The sequence below is a fragment of the Bos javanicus genome, chromosome 15 (genome assembly GCF_032452875.1).
Source record: "Bos javanicus breed banteng chromosome 15, ARS-OSU_banteng_1.0, whole genome shotgun sequence".
NCBI classification, from domain to species: domain Eukaryota; kingdom Metazoa; phylum Chordata; class Mammalia; order Artiodactyla; family Bovidae; genus Bos; species Bos javanicus.
The window spans coordinates 43,202,627-43,220,689 of record NC_083882.1 but is presented as its reverse complement, the minus strand read 5'-3'; the positions used below and the strand labels follow the sequence as shown (position 1 = coordinate 43,220,689).

Below are 18,063 nucleotides of genomic sequence, written 5' to 3'. Positions count from 1 at the left end.
AGAAAATACAGAGAAGGAAATGGCAATCGATTCCAGTATTCTTGCCTAGAGGATCCCGTGGACAGAGGAGCCTGGTGGGCTGCTGTCCATAGGGTCACACAGAGTCAGACACGACTGAAGCGACTTAGCATGCATGCATGCATTGGAGAAGGAAATGGCAACCCACTCCCATATTCTTGCCTGGAGAATCCCAGGGACAGAGAAGCCTGGTGGGCTGCTGTCTATGGGGTTGCACAGAGTCGGACATGACTGAAGCGACTTAGCAGCAGCAGCAGCAGTAAAAAAATAACATTTCCTTCACTCTTTTTAAAATATTTCGTCCATATCACAAGGTTTGCAGGATCTTAGTTCCCTGACCAGGGATTGAACCCAGGCTCCATCAGTGAAAGCACCAAGTGCTAGCCACTGGACTACCAGGAACTTCCCAACAATTCCTTTCCTCTCAAATGCTATGCTGTTTTCTAGCCATAGCACTGTAAGTGTGCTTGGTTAGATGTTAACAATTGCTGCTAAATCCTTGCAATTATAAAGTAGACTTTAATGATGTCAAACTTGGGTTTAAGACTGTTCCCTTTTTAATCTTCCTCAATCTCTTCCTTAAATGTTAACATTTCAGATTGTCAGAATTTCTTGTGTTCTAGAAGAGAACCTATGATATACATGTTATTAAAAAAAGTTAAACTAAGATTGTTTTTCCGAGAATAAGAATGGGTTTGTGTTCCTTTTCTCCCATGTGATGCCCTACGTTTTGAACCCCGTTGAAGTAATGGTATAATAATAATAAATGGCCGTGCGTGCATGCTAAGTCATATCAGTTGTATCTAACTCTTTGTGACCCTATGGACTGTAGCCTGCAGGAGTCCTCTGTCTATGGGATTCTTCAGGCAGAAATACTGGAGTGGGTTGCCATGCCCTTCTCTGGGGGATTCTCCTGACCCAGGGATTGAACCTGCATCTCTTATGTCTTCTGCACTGGCAGGCGGGTTCTTTACCACTAGCGCCACCTCAGAAGCTCATCTGCCTGTGTCTTGTGTGTGTGCTCAGTCATGTCCAACTCTTTGTGACCCTTTGGACTGTAGACCACTAGGCTCCTCTGTCCGTGGGATTTTGCAGGCAAGAATACTGGAGTGAGTTGCCATTTCCTCCTCCAGGCAATCTTCCCGACCCAGGGATCAAATCCACATCTCCTGCACTGGCAGGTGGATTCTTTACCACTGAACCACCTTGGAAGCCATGGAACAGAACAAAAAGAAATGAAATGATGAGTGTCATAGGGATTACACCATGATGACCATAGCTGTATGAGTGCAGGCATCAACCATAACTTTGAGAAGTACTCTTAAATTAGCATATAAAGTCCTTTGAATTAAAAAAAGAAAATTACCCTTTTTCTGGCCTCATGAGATGTGGAAAGCAGTAGAAGAGAGGGATAAGGCATCTTACTGGTTGCCAAGTATGGAAGTAATGGACAGTGGAAATTTCTGTTTACTTGCTGATTTTTTGTGAAATAAAAAAGTGGGTGGGAGTTCCTATTCAGTCACTTATGAAATTATTAACCTTTCCCCAGATAATACTGTCTTTACACAGTGATATCATTGTATACTGATGACTTGCAATAAGTCACTCTTGTTAAAGAGTAAGTAACTTAGTGTTAGTACATTGTGTTTACACACCATTCTGGTTTTGGGGTTAATATTTATGAAGATTGTCTTATCATTTTTAACAGCTTCTTAAGTGACTGCAAGAACTTAGCACATATTTGCCATGTTAGAAGGGTTACTTGCTAGTTAGTCTCCCTGTGCAGTTCCCCCACTCCTCACCCCAACACACATGCACAGTGTTATATAATTATGCCAACTAAGGGAGTAAGCAAGGTCTCTCAAAATTAGAACAGTTACTCTTTATGTGGAAAAGTTTAGTTCAGTCTGCTTGGATTTGGTTTGGCTTTGCAAAAGAGCAGGTGGAGAGATCGGCAGGAGGTGTTAGAAATCATTTTCATGGTTTAGAATTCAGTACAGTCTTTTGGACTCTGTGGGAGAGGGAGCTGGGGGATGATTTGGGAGAATGGCATTAAAACATGTATAATATCATATAAGAAACGAATTGCCAGTCCAGGTTCAATGCAGGATACAGGAAGCTTGGGGCTGGTGCACTGGGATGACCCAGAGGGATGGTATGGGGAGGGAGGTGGGAGGGGGTTCAGGATGGGGAGCACGTGTACACCCATGGCGGATGCATGTTGATGTAGGGCAAAACCAATACAATATTGTAAAGTAAAAAAAAAAAAAAAAAGAATTCAGTACATATGCCCTTTCATTTTTGTCAGTTTCCCCATAATATTTAAAATATTCTGTTTTCTAAAGAGCTTGGTAGGTTGATCAAATAAATGATTCATTTGTTTTAAACAGGTCAAGGTGAAGATGTCCTTAAAGGGTCCCAGATCACATATGTTACAGGTGTAGAAGGGGATGACGTTGTATCTACCCAAGTAGCCACAGTAACCCAGTCTGGGTTGAGTCAACAGGTTACACTCATATCCCAGGACGGGACTCAGCATGTAAGTACCCACCAAAAGCCAGACACATTAAATAATATTTCTCTGAGCCTGGGCTCGAAAGGCAGGTTGGGTCCCAGTTGAAGAAAGCCTTGAATTGGAGCACAAAGTTTGGAGTTCAGCTTGTGAGCAGTGCTAGATCTCCTGAAGAAAGAGACTCTTTCTTGCTGAAAGAGACTACACGCAAGGAGGTCCATAAAGAGAGAAGGTTTGTCACTCTGTAGAATTCATGTGGTGGAATGGGTATCTTTCAAAGGTAAGGTGATGAAGGTCAGGAACACAGTGAAAAGTAATGGGTCTGTGTGAAACTTGGAAGGGATAGATTAGGTGGCTAATTAGGTCCAGGAGATAAGATTGAGAAATCAGCAGAAGTTTGGCAGAGGTGATGAGGACATCATTAAAAGATCTGGGCAAGTCAGTGATGGGGAAACCTGTAAAATTTCCAGGGTGTGACTTTCTCCCTACTTGGAATCATGGGAGTTCATTTAACTAGCTTCAAAATTAATAGGAAGCTGTCTTGATTTCCCCAGGAAAAGCAATATAAGAGTTGTTGTTTGACAGTCAAACTTGCCATTGTTTTCTAGATGCCACTGTCCTAAAATAATTCAGACTTGATTTCATTTTTAAGCCCTTGCTAAGGTTGTCTTAATACCCGCGGAAATAGATGCATGGGTTTCTTTATCCCCCAATACTGCTTCTTCCATGGAGAACTGTCTTTTTACCCATCTCTTTTAGAACTTTACCTCCCATGATTAATCTGCCCTTTGAATAAATAACTCTTAATGTGCTGCACTCGATATGCCAGCAAATTTGGGAAATTCAGCAGTGGCCACAGGACTGGAAAAGGTCAGTTTTCATTCCAGTCCCTAAGAAAGGCAATGCCAAAGAATGCTCAAACTACTGCACAATTGCACTCATCTCACATGCTAGTAAAGTAATGCTCAAAATTCTCCAAGCCAGGCTTCAGCAATACGTGAACCGTGAACTTCCTGAGGTTCAAGCTGGTTTAGAAAAGGCAGAGGAACCAGAGATCAAATTGCCAACATACGCTCGATCATGGAAAAAGCAAGAGAGTTCCAGAAAAACATCTATTTCTGCTTTATTGACTATGCCAAAGCCTTTGACTGTGTGCATCACAATAAACTGTGGAAAATTCTGAAAGAGATGGGAATACCAGACCACCTGACCTGCCTTCTTGAGAAATTTGTATGCAGGTCAGGAAGCAACAGTTAGAACTGGACATGGAACACCAGACTGGTTCCAAATACGAAAAGGAGTACGTCAAGGTTGTATATTGTCACCCTGTTTATTTAACTTATATGCAGAGTACATCATGAGAAACGCTGGACTGGAAGAAACACAAGCTGGAATCAAGATTGCCGGGAGAAATATCAATAACCTCAGATATGCAGATGACACCACCCTTATGGCAGAAAGTGAAGAGGAACTCAAACGCCTCTTGCTGAAAGTGAAAGTGGAGAGTGAAAAAGTTGGCTTAAAGCTCAACATTCAGAAAACGAAGATCATGGCATCCGGTCCCATCACTTCATGGGAAATAGATGGGGAAACAGTGGAAACAGTGTCAGACTTTATTTTTTGGGCTCCAAAATCACTGCAGATGGTGACTGCAGCCATGAAATTAAAAGACGCTTACTCCTTGGAAGGAAAGTTATGACCAACCAACCTAGATAGCATATTCAAAAGCAGAGACATTACTTTGCCAACAAAGGTCCGTCTAGTCAAGGCTATGGTTTTTCCTGTGGTCATGTATGGATGTGAGAGTTGGACTATGAAGAAGGCTGAATGCCGAAGAATTGATGCTTTTGAACTGTGGTGTTGGAGAAGACTCTTGAGAGTCCCTTGGACTGCAAGGAGATCAGCCCTGGGATTTCTTTGGAAGGAATGATGCTAAAGCAGAAACTCCAGTACTTTGGCCACCTCATGCTAAGAGTTGACTCATTGGAGAAGACTCTGATGCTGGGAGGGATTGGGGGCAGGAGGAGAAGGGGACGACAGAGGATGAGATGGCTGGATGGCATCACCAACTCAATGGACCAACTCAGTGAGTTTGAGTGAACTCCGGGAGTTGGTGATGGACAGGGAGGCCTGACGGACACGACTGAGCGACTGAACTGAACTGAACTGAACTGAATGTGCCAGTGTTAGCTAGAAGCAGAATATATTCAGGATAGAAACATACAGAGCACTTGGACCATCCCATTTATCCCTCTTCTCCTCACTTCTGTCATCACTAATTCCACATAGTACTCTTTGTCCACTGATTGGCATATGAGATTAAACAAATTTACTAACAGTTTTATTCTGGACAGATAGGGCGTCACTGGGGATTTGAGCAGGGAGCATAATGAAATTTGTTTTTTACCAAGGTGACAAGGTGCAAGATGATTAGGGAGGGGTTAAATATCTAGAAAGAAGTTGTATTATTGGCAAAAATTAGATGAAAGAAAAATAGAAATCTAAATTGTCAGTAGAGATGGAGAGGAGGAAAACGTATTTAAGAAACACTCAGTTTTTCTGATGATCTCTTTCTAAAAAGAGTTTATTCCATTATAAAATGGTTATTTGCTCCCAGAGTAGACTTAAACAAGACTTGTATGTGTACATGCTCAGTTGTGTCTGATTCTTTGCAACCCCATGGACTGCAGCCTGCCAGGCTCCTCTGTCCATGGAATTTTCCAGGCAAGAATACTGGAGTGGGTTGCCATTTCCTTCTCCAGAGGTTCTTCCTGACCCAGGGATCAAACCTGCATCTCCTGCACTGGCAGGCGGATTCTTAACCACCGAGCCACCTGGGAAGCCATAGGAGGCTTAGGCTCAGTCCTTAATAAAATTGACCAGATAAAGCAAGAAACATTGCCTGATTGTAAAATGCATTGTGTTGCAGGTCAACATATCTCAAGCCGACATGCAGGCCATTGGCAACACCATTACAATGGTAACACAGGACGGAACGCCCATCACAGTACCTGCTCATGATGCAGTCATTTCTTCAGCGGGAGCACATTCTGTTGCTATGGTTACTGCCGAGGGTACAGAAGGGCAGCAGGTAATTGCTTTTTTCTTGTATACCAATTGGTACAAATATCAGTATCAAAATTGTTAGTCATAGATGTACGGTGTGGTATCGTGCATGCTAAATCACTTCAGTTGTGTGTGCCTCTTTGTGACGCTGTTGACTGTCACCCGCCAAGCTCCTCTGTCCATGGGATTCTCCAGGCAAGAATACTGCAGTGGGTTGCCATGCCCTCCTCCAGGGCTCAAACCCATGTCTCTTACGTGTTCCACATTGGCAGACGGTTCTTTACCACTCGCGCTCCCTGGGAAGTCCAGTGGTTAAGCACATAAACTTCAGATTGAATCTCAGTTTTAAAGCTTCTTAGCTACACAGCCCTCTGAGTCTCAGTTTTTTTTTCATATGTAAAATAGGATTGATTTTTGCATATACCCCATAACAGCCCCTGGGATCACAAGAGTTAGATACAACTGAGCGACTGAGCACACACACACACACAAATAGTCATCTCCCCCCACCCTTTATACGGTAGTAAGCACAGTAGTGTTTCTCATCTCCTTGTTTTTTTTAATCTTAATAGTACATCCAGAACATCTTTCTGTGTCTTTATATAGAGAGTTTTCCTGTTCTTTTTTTTTTTTTTTGATAATCTGGTGGCGCCGCACGGTTTGCAGGATCTTAGTTCCCAGCCGGGCACTGAACCTGGGCGCTGGAAGTGAAAGTGAAGAGTCCTAACCGCTGGATTGCCAGGGAATTCTCTCTCATTCTTGTTCTAAGCTATATCATATTCCACTGTATGGACATGCCGTAATTTATTTAAAGTCTTTTGCTGTTTCAGACAACACATAATCTTGTGCACATGGGATTTTTTATGTGTGTGAATATATCTGCTACTAGATAAATCCCTAGAGTGAAACTGCTGGCTGAAAAGACATACACATTTGTAACTGTGATAAGCATTGCCAAACTTCGTTTCTAGGGTTGTACACATCTACATTCTTATCTGTAGCCTTTTAGAGTGCCTCCTCCCCTTTTGATGGTCAGCACAGTGGTACCAAATCTTATGTATCTCTTTGTACTTTTATTTTTCATTCATCTTAAATGATTTTGGTTAATACATTTAAAAACTGTTCTTATAGGGTCTTCCCTGGTGGTCCAGTGGCTAGTACTCTGTGCTGCCAATGCAGAGGGCACCTGGCTGGGGAACTAGATCCCACATGCTGAAACTTAAAGATTCTGACTGCCAAAACTGGAAAAAAAAAAAAAAAAGATCCGGCATGCTGCAACTAAGACCCAGCACAGCCAAATAAATGAATAAATAAAAAATTGAAGACATTACAACAACACACGCACACAAAAATTGTTGCTGTGCTATGCTGAAGACAATGCTAAGTTTCACTTCAGCTACTGTACCCTGTTCAATGCAAGGGTCTGTCAAAATTCATAGCTATTATTCTTCCTAAATTCATTTGTAGATTGAGTACTATCACAATCAAAATTTCAGAAGGCATTTTTTAAGATACACATAACCCAATTCCAATATTTATATGAAAATACAAAGGACCTAAAAAGAACATGCAAAGTCCTGAAAAAAAGAACAAAGTTAAAAGTCTTCTGGACCTTGAAATACAGGAATCAGAATCAAAAAGCTTCTAAAAGTAAATGTTTTTGTAACCTTAGGATAAAAATTTCATAGACAGGATACAAAATGCACTAACAATAAAATTTTTTCTTTTTGGATAAATTGGACTTTTTCAAAACTACTTCTGCTTACCAAAGACAGTGATAAACAGGGTGCCTGATGAACTGTGGACGGAGGTTCGTGACATTGTACAGGGGACAGGAATCAAGACCATTCCCAAGAAAAAGAAATGCAAAAAAGCAAAATGGTGGTCTGAGGAGGCCTTACAAATAACTGTGAAAAGAAGAGAAGTGAAAAGCAAAGGAGAAAAGGAAAGATATACCCATTTGAATGCAGAGTTCCAAAGAATAGCAAGGAGAGATAAGAAAGCCTTCCTCAGCGATCAATGCACAGAAATAGAGGAAAACAACAGAATGGGAAAGACTACAGAGCTCTTCAAGAAAATTAGAGATACCAAGGGAATATTTCATGCAAACATGGGCTCAATAAAGGACAGAAATGGTATGGACCTAACAGAAGCAGAAGATAGTAAGAAGAGGTGGCAAGGATACACAGAACTGTATAAAAAAGATCTTCACGACCCAGATAATCACGATGGTGTGATCACTCACACTCACCTAGAGCCAGACATCCTGGAATGTGAAGTCAAGTGGGCCTTAGGAAGCATCACTACGAACAAAGCTAGTGGAGACAATAGAATTACAGTTGAGCTGTTTCAAATCCTAAAAGATGATGCTATGAAAGTGCTGCACTCAATATGCCAGCAAATTTGGAAAACTCAGCAGTGGCCACAGGACTGGAAAAGGTCAGTTTTCATTCCAGTCCCAAAGGCAATGCCAAAAAATGCTCAAACTACCGCACAATTGGACTCATCTCACAAGCTAGTAAAGTAATTCTCAAAATTCTCCAAGCCAGGCTTCAGCAATACATGAACCATGAACTTCCAGATGTTCAAGCTGGTTTTAGAAAAGGCAGAGGAACCAGAGATCAAATTGCCAACATACGCTGGATCATCGAAAAAGCAAGAGAGTTTCCAAAAAACATCTATTTCTGTTTTGTTGACTATGCCAAAGCCTTTGACTGTGGATCACAATAAACTGTGGAAAATTCTGAAGGAGATGGGAATACCAGACCACTTGACCTGCATCTTGATAAACCTGTATGCAGGTCAGGAAGCAACAGTTAGAACTGGAAATGGAACAACAGACTGGTTCCAAATAGGAAAAGGAGTACATCAAGGCTATATTGTCACCCTGCATATTTAACTTCTATGCAGAGTACATCATGAGAAATGCTGGACTGGAAGAAGCACAAGCTGGAATCACGATTGCCGAAATATCAATAACCTCAGATATGCAGATGACACCACCCTTATGGCAGAATGATGTTGAATACCTTTCCATGTGCTAAATGACCTTTAGGAAAATACAAATCAAAATCACAGTGAGACCCCACTTTACCCCCATTAGAATGACTCTTATCCAAAAACAGAAGATAACAAATTTGGGGACAATATAAAGAAATTGGAAATCTTGTGCATTGCTCATGGGAATGTAGCTGCTGTGGAAATCAATATAGCAGTTCTTTTAAAAGTTGAACATAGATAGATTTACATATGATCCTGTAATTCCACTTAAAGGTATGTACCCAAAAGAATTTGAAAATAGAGACTCAAACTAAAAATCAGCTATAATCCCTTGAGGTTAAAATAACTAGTCTCAACATTTAGGACTGTTCATCTTGTTTTCTGTGTATATGTGTGTATGAACAAAGTTGAGGATAATAATACAATTTTGTATGCTTGTCATCCACTTAACACTATATCCTGAGCACTTCCTCATATCAATTAAATGTTCTTTTGAAAGAATTTTTAATATTTATAAAACAGTTGATCAAATGGATATACTATAGGGCTTTCCCGGTAGCTCAACGGTAAAGAATCTGCCTGCAATGCAAGATATACCATCATGTATTAACGCATTCCACATACACAGATTGTTCTGCAAGTCTCTGATTATTTTCATGGGAAACAAATTCTAGTCATGGAATTATTAGATTAATGGCTTTATTGACTATGCCAAAGCCTTTGACTGTGTGCATCACAATAAACTGTGGAAAATTCTGAAAGAGATGGAAATACCAGACCACCTGACCTGCCTCTTGAGAAACCTATATGCAGGTCAGGAAGCAACAGTTAGAACTGGACATGGAACAACAGACTGGTTCCAAATAGGAAAAGGAGTACGTCAAGGCTGTATATTGTCACCCTGCTTATTTAACTTCTATGCAGAGTACATCATGATAAACACTGGGCTGGAAGAAGCACAAACTGGAATCAAGATTGCCGGGAGAAATATCACTAACCTCAGATATGCAGATGACACCACCCTTATGGCAGAAAGTGAAGAGGAACTAAAAAGCCTCTTGATGAGTGAAAGAGGAGAGTGAAAAAGTTGGCTTTAAGCTCAACATTCAGAAAACGAAGATCATGGCATCTGGTCCCATCACTTCATGGGAAATAGATGGGGAAACAGTGGAAACAGTGTCAGACTTTATTTTTGGGGGCTCCAAAATCACTGTAGATGGTGATTGCAGCCATGAAATTAAAAGAAGCTTACTCCTTGGAAGGAAAGTTATGACCAACCTAGACAGCATATTAAAAAGCAGAGACATTACTTTGCCAACAAAGATCCGTCTAGTCAAGGCTGTGGTTTTTCCAGTGGTCATGTATGGATGTGAGACTTGGACTGTGAAGAAAGCTGAGCACCGAAGAATTGATGCTTTTGAACTGTGGTGTTGGAGAAGTCTCTTGAGAGACTGCAAGGAGATCCAACCAGTTCATTCTGAAGGAGATCAGCCCTGGGTGTTCTTTGGAAGGAATGATGCTAAAGCTGAAACTCCAGTACTTTGGCCACCTCATGCGAAGAGTTGACTCATTGGAAAAGACTCTGATGCTGGGAGGGATTGGGGGCAGGAGGAGAAGGGGACGACAGAGGATGAGATGGCTGGAGGGCATCACCGACTTGTTGGACATGAGTCTGAGTGAACTCCGGGAGTTGTTGATGGACAGGGAGGCCTGGCGTGCTGCGAGTCATGGGGTCGCAAAGAGTCAGACAAGACTGAGCGACTGAACTGAACTGAACTGATGAACTATTTTAACCTTCTTCTAAAAAGAATATTGCTAAATTCCTTTCTGGAGAGTTTTAATAATTATGCCATGGATCTAAAAGTATTCTTATTTCACTGTACTCTTGATAGCACTGAGGATTTTGTTTTTCACATTTGCATTATTCACAAGCAAAAGATAAGTTATATTTTCACTTTAACTTGTCTATTAGTGAGGTTGAACATGTTTTTCATATTAGCCTGCAATTGTTTCTTCTTCATTGAGGTAAAATTTATATACAGTGAAATGCATAGATTTTTTTTTCCCCACATCATGTGGTTTGCAGGATCTTAGTTCCCCAACCAGGGATCACACCTGGGCTCCTGGCAGTAGAAGCACAGAATCCTAATCACTGGACCACTACCTGTACAGAAAGTTTACAGTTTAGTGAGTTGTTAAACATACACACCCATCCCATCCCAAACAAGATCTAGAACATTTCTGTCACACCAGAAAGTTCTCTTGGGACCCCATCCAGTCAGTGTCCATCTAGTTGTTCTGACTGTATTATCTTGTCTTTCCTTGAATTTTGCATAGTGATGCCAGAGTATGAACTCTCTTGTTTTGTGTTTTTTTGTTTAACATAACATTTTGGAGATTTATCCATGTTCTTGTTTATAACATGAGTTCCTTCATTTTTATTGCTAAGCAGTATTCTGTGGTTAGGAGTGTATCACAATTTATTGATAGATTCTCCCCTTGATGAACAAATATTTGAGATGCTTCCAGTTTTTTTTTTTTCTATTATGAATTAAGACGGTGGTAAAAATTCTAGTACAAGTATATTTGTAGACACATATTCTCATTCTCAGATTAATAACCTGTTAGTGGAATTGTTGAGTCATAGGGTAGAGGTATATTTAACTTTATATGAAAGTGTCAAGCAGTCCTTCAAAGTGGTTTGACCCCACTCACACTCCCACTCACAATAGTTCTGTTTGTTTCATATCATCAACATTTTGAGTTGTTGCTATTTAAAAGTTTAGCCATTCTTGTAGATGTGAAATGGTATATCATTGTGGTTTTAATTTGCATGTAGGTTTAATTTCTTGAAAGAGAAAATGTTAGTTGCTCAGTCGTGTTTGACTCTGTGACTCTAGACTGTAGCCTGCCCGGCTCCTCTGTCCATGGATTCTCCAGGCAAGGATACTGGAGTGGGTAGCCATTTCCTTCTCCAGGGGGATCTTCCTGACCCAGGGATCGAACCTGGGTCTTCCACATTGTGGGCAGATTCTTTACCATCTGAGCCACCAGGGAAGCCCTGATAATTTCTTAATATCTGGTACTTTTCTCAATACCTGTTTTTCTTGATTTTTAATTTAAGTCTGTTTTGGTCAGAGAATCATATGGTAAGATATTATTATTTTGAAATTTGAGACTTGTTTTCCCTTTGTCTTTCATTGATTTCCTATTGTATTTCATATGTATTTGAAAAGAATGTGTGTTCTGCACTTGTGTATAGCATGTTACACTTTAAGTTAAGGTGGTTGATAGTGTTGTTCAAATATTCTATAACCTTATTAATCTTTTATATATTTGTTCTATCAGTTACTAAGAAAAAGTAATTGATATCTTCAACTATGATTGTGGATTTGTCTCCCTTTTAGTTGTTTCTTTTTTTACTTCTAGGTTTTTGAAACGCTGTTATTAGGTGTGTACATATTTCATTTTAATTCCTCAAATGACTACATAATTATACCCTTCTCTGTTACCTTTTTGAGGTTGCCCCGGGGATTAAAATGTGCATCCTTAAGTTATTGCGGTCTCCTTAGACTTAAGATTGTTACTAGTTTACATAAAACCTTGAAGCAGTATATTTTCATTTATGTCCCTACTCTTTGTGCTGCTGTGATTTATTTTATATTTACAGATATTAAAACCCCCGCAGTGCAATATTATTTTTTAGCATAAGCAGTTAATCTTTTAAGTAAGTTACAAGATGATGGGAAACATAATATTTTATACTTATCTGCTGGTTTACAATTTCCAGTGCCTCTTATGCCTTTCTGTAGACTAAGTGTCTAAATGACATCCATTTGGCCTGAAGGATATATTTTGTTTTTTAAATTAGTTAACTCATTTTGGCTGTGTCAGGTCTTAGCTGTGGCGCACAGGATCTCTCCGTGCAGTGCGTGGTTGCTGTGCAGGCTCCAGAGTGAGCAGGCTTCGGTAGTTGTACCTGCGGGCTCAGTAACTGCGGCACTTGGGCTTAGTTGCTCTGCAACATGTGGGGTCTTAGTTCCCCAGTCAGGGACCAGACCTGTGTCCCCTGCTTGCAAGGCAGATTCTTTATCATTGGGCCACCAGGAAAGTCCCCTGAAGGATATACTTTAGCATTGTTTGTAGTGCAGATCTACAGTGACAAATTCTCTGGTTTTGCTTATTTGAAAACATGTTATGTCGCCTTTCTGTTTGAAACATATTTTTGTCTTGAAGGATATTTTTGCTAGATATAGAATTGGCCGGGTTTCTTTTTTTTTTTTTCTTTCAGCACTTTAAATTGTCTCTGTCCTTCATTGTTTCTGGTGAGAAATCAGCCATCTTCATATCATTGTTCCCCTGTATATGATACACCAGTTTTTCCTCTGGCTATTTTCTAGACTCTTTATATTTGCTTTTTAGCAATGTAATTATGGTGTGGTCTTCTTTGTATTTATCTCCTAGGTTTCTTATATGTAATTATAAGACAACATATATAATATTCAGATCAGATCAGTCGCTCAGTCGTGTCCGACTCTTTGCGACCCCATGAATCGCAGCACGCCAGGCCTCCCTGTCCATCACCAACTCCTGGAGTTCACGGAGACTCACGTCCATCGAGTCAGTGATGCCATCCAGCCATCTCATCCTCTGTCGTCCCCTTCTCCTCCTGCCCTCAATCCCTCCCAGCATCAGAGTCTTTTCCAATGAGTCAACTCTTCGCATGAGGTGGCCAAAGTACTGGAGTTTCAGCTTTAGCATCAGTCCTTCCAAAGAAATCCCAGGGCTGATCTCCTTCAGAATGGACTGGTTGGATCTCCTTGTAGTCCAAGGGACTCTCAAGAGTCTTCTCCAACACCACAGTTCAAAAGCATCAATTCTTCGGTGCTCAGCCTTCCTCACAGTCCAACTCTCACATCCATACATGACCACAGGAAAAACCATAGCCTCGACTAGACGGACCTTTGTTGGCAAAGTAATGTCTCTGCTTTTGAATATGCTGTCTAGGTTGGTCATAACTTTCCTTCCAAGGAGTAAGCGTCTTTTAACTTCATGGCTGCAGTCACCATCTGCAGTGATTTTGGAGCCCAAAAAATAAAGTCTGACACTGTTTCCACTGTTTCCCCATCTGTTTCCCATGAAGTGATGGGACTGGATGCCATGATCTTTGTTTTCTGAATGTTGAGCTTTAAGCCAACTTTTTCACTCTCCTCTTTCACTTTCATCAAGAGGCTTTTGAGTTCCTCTTCACTTTCTGCCATAAGGGTGGTGTCATCTGCATATCTGAGGTTATTGATATTTCTCCTGGCAATCTTGATTCCAGCTTGTGTTTCTTCCAGTCCGGCGTTTCTCATGATGTACTCTGCGTATAAGTTAAATAAACAGGGTGACAATATACAGCCTTGACGTCCTCCTTTTCCTATTTGGAACCACTCTGTTGTTCCATGTCCAGTTCTAACTGTTGCTTCCTGACCTGCATATAGGTTTCTCAAGAGGCAGGTCAGGTGGTCTGGTATTTCCATCTCTTTCAGAATTTTCCACAGTTTATTGTGATCCATGAAACATTATATGGTAATGTTTTTTGTAGGGAAGGGTGTTTGTGTTTTTATCAAATTTAGGAAAAGTTATGCCATTATTTCATCAAAAGTTTTTAATTCTGCCTCATTGTTTCTCTTCTACTTCTGGGTCTCTAAAGTATATGTATATTAACTTGGTGTTTTCCCACAAGTTTCTGGGGGGTGCATTCTTTTTTTTTCTTAGTTCTTCAGATAGATAATTCTTATTGCTCTGTCTTTGAGTTCACTGATCTTTTCTTTTGACATCACCTATTTTACCCATCTTTTATTAGGCCCATTTAGATAATTTTAGATATTGTCATTTTTGACTGTAGAATTTACTTTTTTATAGTTTTCATTTATTTACTGAGATTTCCCCTTGTGTGAATTCCATAAGCCTTTTAACATATAATAATTGTCTTAAAGTCCTAGTTTGCTAATCACAACATATTGATCATCTCAAGGTCTGTTTCTGTTGACTTCATATTCTCTTGACCTTGGATTACATTTTCCTCTTCTCATGTGTTGTAATTTCTTATTGTATTCTGGATATTGTAGATGATACAGTATGGGGATTTTTAATTTGTTTATCTTCCTCTGAAGAATATTAATTTTATCAAGTAGTTAAGTTACTTATGGAGGCTGGGTTTTGCACTTTATTAAGGTAGGTTTGTTTTGGTTTTGGCATTTGGTCTCAGAGTGAGTCTTTAGTCCTGGGACATAGTCTTTATTCCTAAAATGTAGTCAGTGGAAAGCCTGAGGTATTTTCCAAGCCCTTCTAAACTTGGTGGGGTTGAAATTCTAAATTCTGTCTGCCCTGTGGTGAGTATCACTGAATCCTCTTTTCAGGTTTTTAGCCTTCTAGCTGCTGCTTTATTCCAGATTTATTGACACCTCCCCAACACATTTGCAGTTCTGAGGTCTTAAAGAATTGAGAGGAACTTATATACAGGTTTGGGGGGTCCCCCTCCCTCTGGTTTTCTCCTTTCTAGGATATCCCTTTCAATATATAGCCATTCTGGCAGCCCTGGACTTCAATATCTTATACCATAAGTTGCCTTATGCTGCAGATTGGTGACTGCCCTCAAGTGGAAAAGCTGTTGAAACCAATGTGACCCAGTGTGGTTCCCTTCTATTGAGAATCCCCTCCATTTCCTGCCTGCTTTTCACCATTCACCAGTGCCTTCAGATGGTTGCTTTTTCATATTTTTTTGACACTTTATGATTGTTACCTGAAGGAAAGTAAGTCTAATATAAGCTTCTCCCCTGTTGTTGGACTAAAATCTGTTGCTGGACTATGGACCAATACTGGGATTGATCCAAGCTAAATATCTATTAGCACTAAAATCTAGCATTCTTACTGGATTAATGGCCAAGTAAAATAGTAATTTCAGTTTTTAACCTATTCTTTCTCTAAGTTTGGCTGAACAGAATACTGAAATATCATATGACATGTAGTTGATGCTATTTTCTATGTTATTATCTACACAGAAAAAGCTGCATTTGTAGTTTAAGAGCCACAAAAGCACTTTTAACCACTCTGACGAGGTGCTTCAGGAACAGGTTGGAAAGATTCCGTGGGATCTAAAAGAGGAAGTGACTGTGACAATGTGTTGCTGGGAATTAATTCCCTGGTAATCCAGTGGTTAGGATTCCATGCTTCCACTACAGGGGTCATGGGTTCAGTCCTTGGTTGGAAAACTAAGATCCCTCATGCCATGTAGTAATGTTCCTGGTACTTTGTTTTCCCAGTTAATGGAAATCTTTTTATTTCTTTTTTTTGGCCATGCTGTGCAGCTTGCTGGGATCTTAGTTCAATTCCCTGACCAGGGCTGGAACCCAGACTCACGGCAGTGAAAGGGCTGAGTCCTAACCACTGTATCACCAGGGAATTCCCTGTGGAAATCTAATTTTATTTTTAATTTTAAAATATTTTTATTTAAAATTATTTTATTTATTTTTTTTTTGGTTGGCATAAATTTCCTTTAATTATTTCTACATTTCCAGTAGGATTTAATTTTGAGGTTTAACATATCAAGCCAGTATTATGTTTTGCAATTTTAGTAATTCTGGATTCCAGGTCATTTAAGATGAAAATGGAAATGCAAAATTTACTTAAGTAATTTAATTTTCTTCTTCTGTAACATCTAAGTCTTCATCCTCTTCATCATCATCTTCTGTTTGGTGATCCTTTCTTAGTCGACAGGTCAATACCTGTCCTGTTCCAGATACACACTTAGCAGACAATGATCTTTGAAGAGGTGACTTCGAATTTGCTCTTACAATATCTAAACGGGATGAATAATCTTGCGGATACAGAGAATGTCGGAAAACCTCTAAATCTTCTTCTTCATCAATCTTTTGTATATTTTGGTAGGCAGCAGTGTAGACCTCTAAAGCTTTGCCGTGAAATAATATTTCAATAGTGATGAATTCTGAAAATATAGTCTTTATATCCTTTATTTTCTGCTTTTCAAAATTGTCAATAGTTTCCTCCAGATGACGAGTTGTTCGGGTAGCATCCATTGTAGCTCTTTGTAATTCAGTTTCTGCCTGTGAAATAACATGTCGATCAGATGGGTTTCTCTGACGTGTTCTTTCTAACTGAGTTAACTGTTTAGCTTCTCGATTCCTTGCTGTTAATGTTGCTTTGAGATCATCTCGCTTCATTTTTACAATGGTTCCATAAGCTTTCAAAGGTTCAACTACTTTGGCTTCAAGTCTTTCAACCTATTGAGAATTATTATAAAATATAACTCAGCTTGTCAATAATCTTGAAGTTTGGCAAACTCGTCAGCAAAGTTTTTCAGGCCCTGCTTTAAGTGCGGAGTCTCGGTAGAGGCATATACGTTGATTTCGTTCACCAGGAGGTCCACTTTGTCTCGCAGTCGGGCAGTTTTCCACACGTAAGCAGCAAAGATCTGGCACAGCTCTCCGAAATGTTTCTCCACATTGGTGACAGCATCTTGCAGTTGTCTGGTCTGAGCGTCCCGGTTTTCCAAGCTGCGCCTCAACATGCTGCCTCGCTCATGGCCGGAGACCCTGGGCTGAGACCCAACGACAGGGTCTTGGCACCCGGACGTGCGCCGGGGCGCAACAGCCCGCCCCGTGCGCCCAAATTATTTTATTTTTAATTTTTTGTTTAATTTTAAGCATTTAATGGAAATCTAATTTTTTAAAACCTTTTATTTTGTATTGGGGAATGGCTAATTAACAAACAATGTTGTGATAGTTTCAGGTGAACAGCGAAGGGACTCAGCCATACCTGTACATGCATCCATTCTCCCCCAGACTCCCCTCCCATCCAGGCCGCCACATAACACTGAGCAGAATTCCCTGTGTTACATAGTAGGTCCTTTTTGGTTAATGGAAATCTAATTTGTAGTGCAACAGATAAACAGGAGAAAATAGTGTATCTACCACGGATCCAAACTCAGGAATAAATAGACATATGAGATATAAATGAATTCATGAGTGTAACTTCCCAGGCAGCTGCTTAGGGATATTAGAATCTAGGCACAGTCACATCTCTTCTGTTTAATGAAATCTGACATAGCGAATCCACTTTCTCAGTGTCCTCTATCCTGTTTTGCTATCGGCTTGCTTCATAACTTTAGATAAGTCCCTTCTTTCTGAGTGTCAGCTTCCTCAAAAAAGAGGAGTCCATGGGAATTCCATGGCAGTACAGTAGTTAGGACTCTGCTCTCACTGTTGAGGTCCCGGGTTCACTCCCTCGTAGGGGAACTAAAATCCCACAGTCTGGGAGGTGCAGTCAAAACAAAAAAGGAAAAAAAGAGGAGTTCAGAATAGACAATATGTAAGGTCTTTTCCAGCTTTCAGCTTCTACAAGTCTATGGTCAGAAGGGAGGATTTCCTTTTGAATTTGAAGACAGTCCCTTGCATTAAATGGAT

The 18,063-nt window shown here is 40.2% G+C and overlaps 1 protein-coding gene and 1 pseudogene across 4 annotated transcripts in view; one reads left to right on the top strand and one right to left on the bottom strand.

Annotated features, from left to right (window-relative positions):
* Positions 1 to 18,063, top strand: part of ZNF143 (zinc finger protein 143) — a 67,151-nt gene that overhangs the window by 47,029 nt on the left and 2,059 nt on the right. For all 4 annotated transcript variants that reach the window (XM_061440828.1, XM_061440827.1, XM_061440829.1 and 1 more), the window contains 2 exons: positions 2,409 to 2,557; positions 5,460 to 5,621. In XM_061440828.1, coding sequence (XP_061296812.1) covers positions 2,409 to 2,557; positions 5,460 to 5,621 — 311 coding nt within the window. The remainder of the gene's footprint in view (positions 1 to 2,408; positions 2,558 to 5,459; positions 5,622 to 18,063) is intronic.
* On the bottom strand, positions 16,197 to 17,249 carry LOC133261959 (CBY1-interacting BAR domain-containing protein 1-like; annotated as a pseudogene).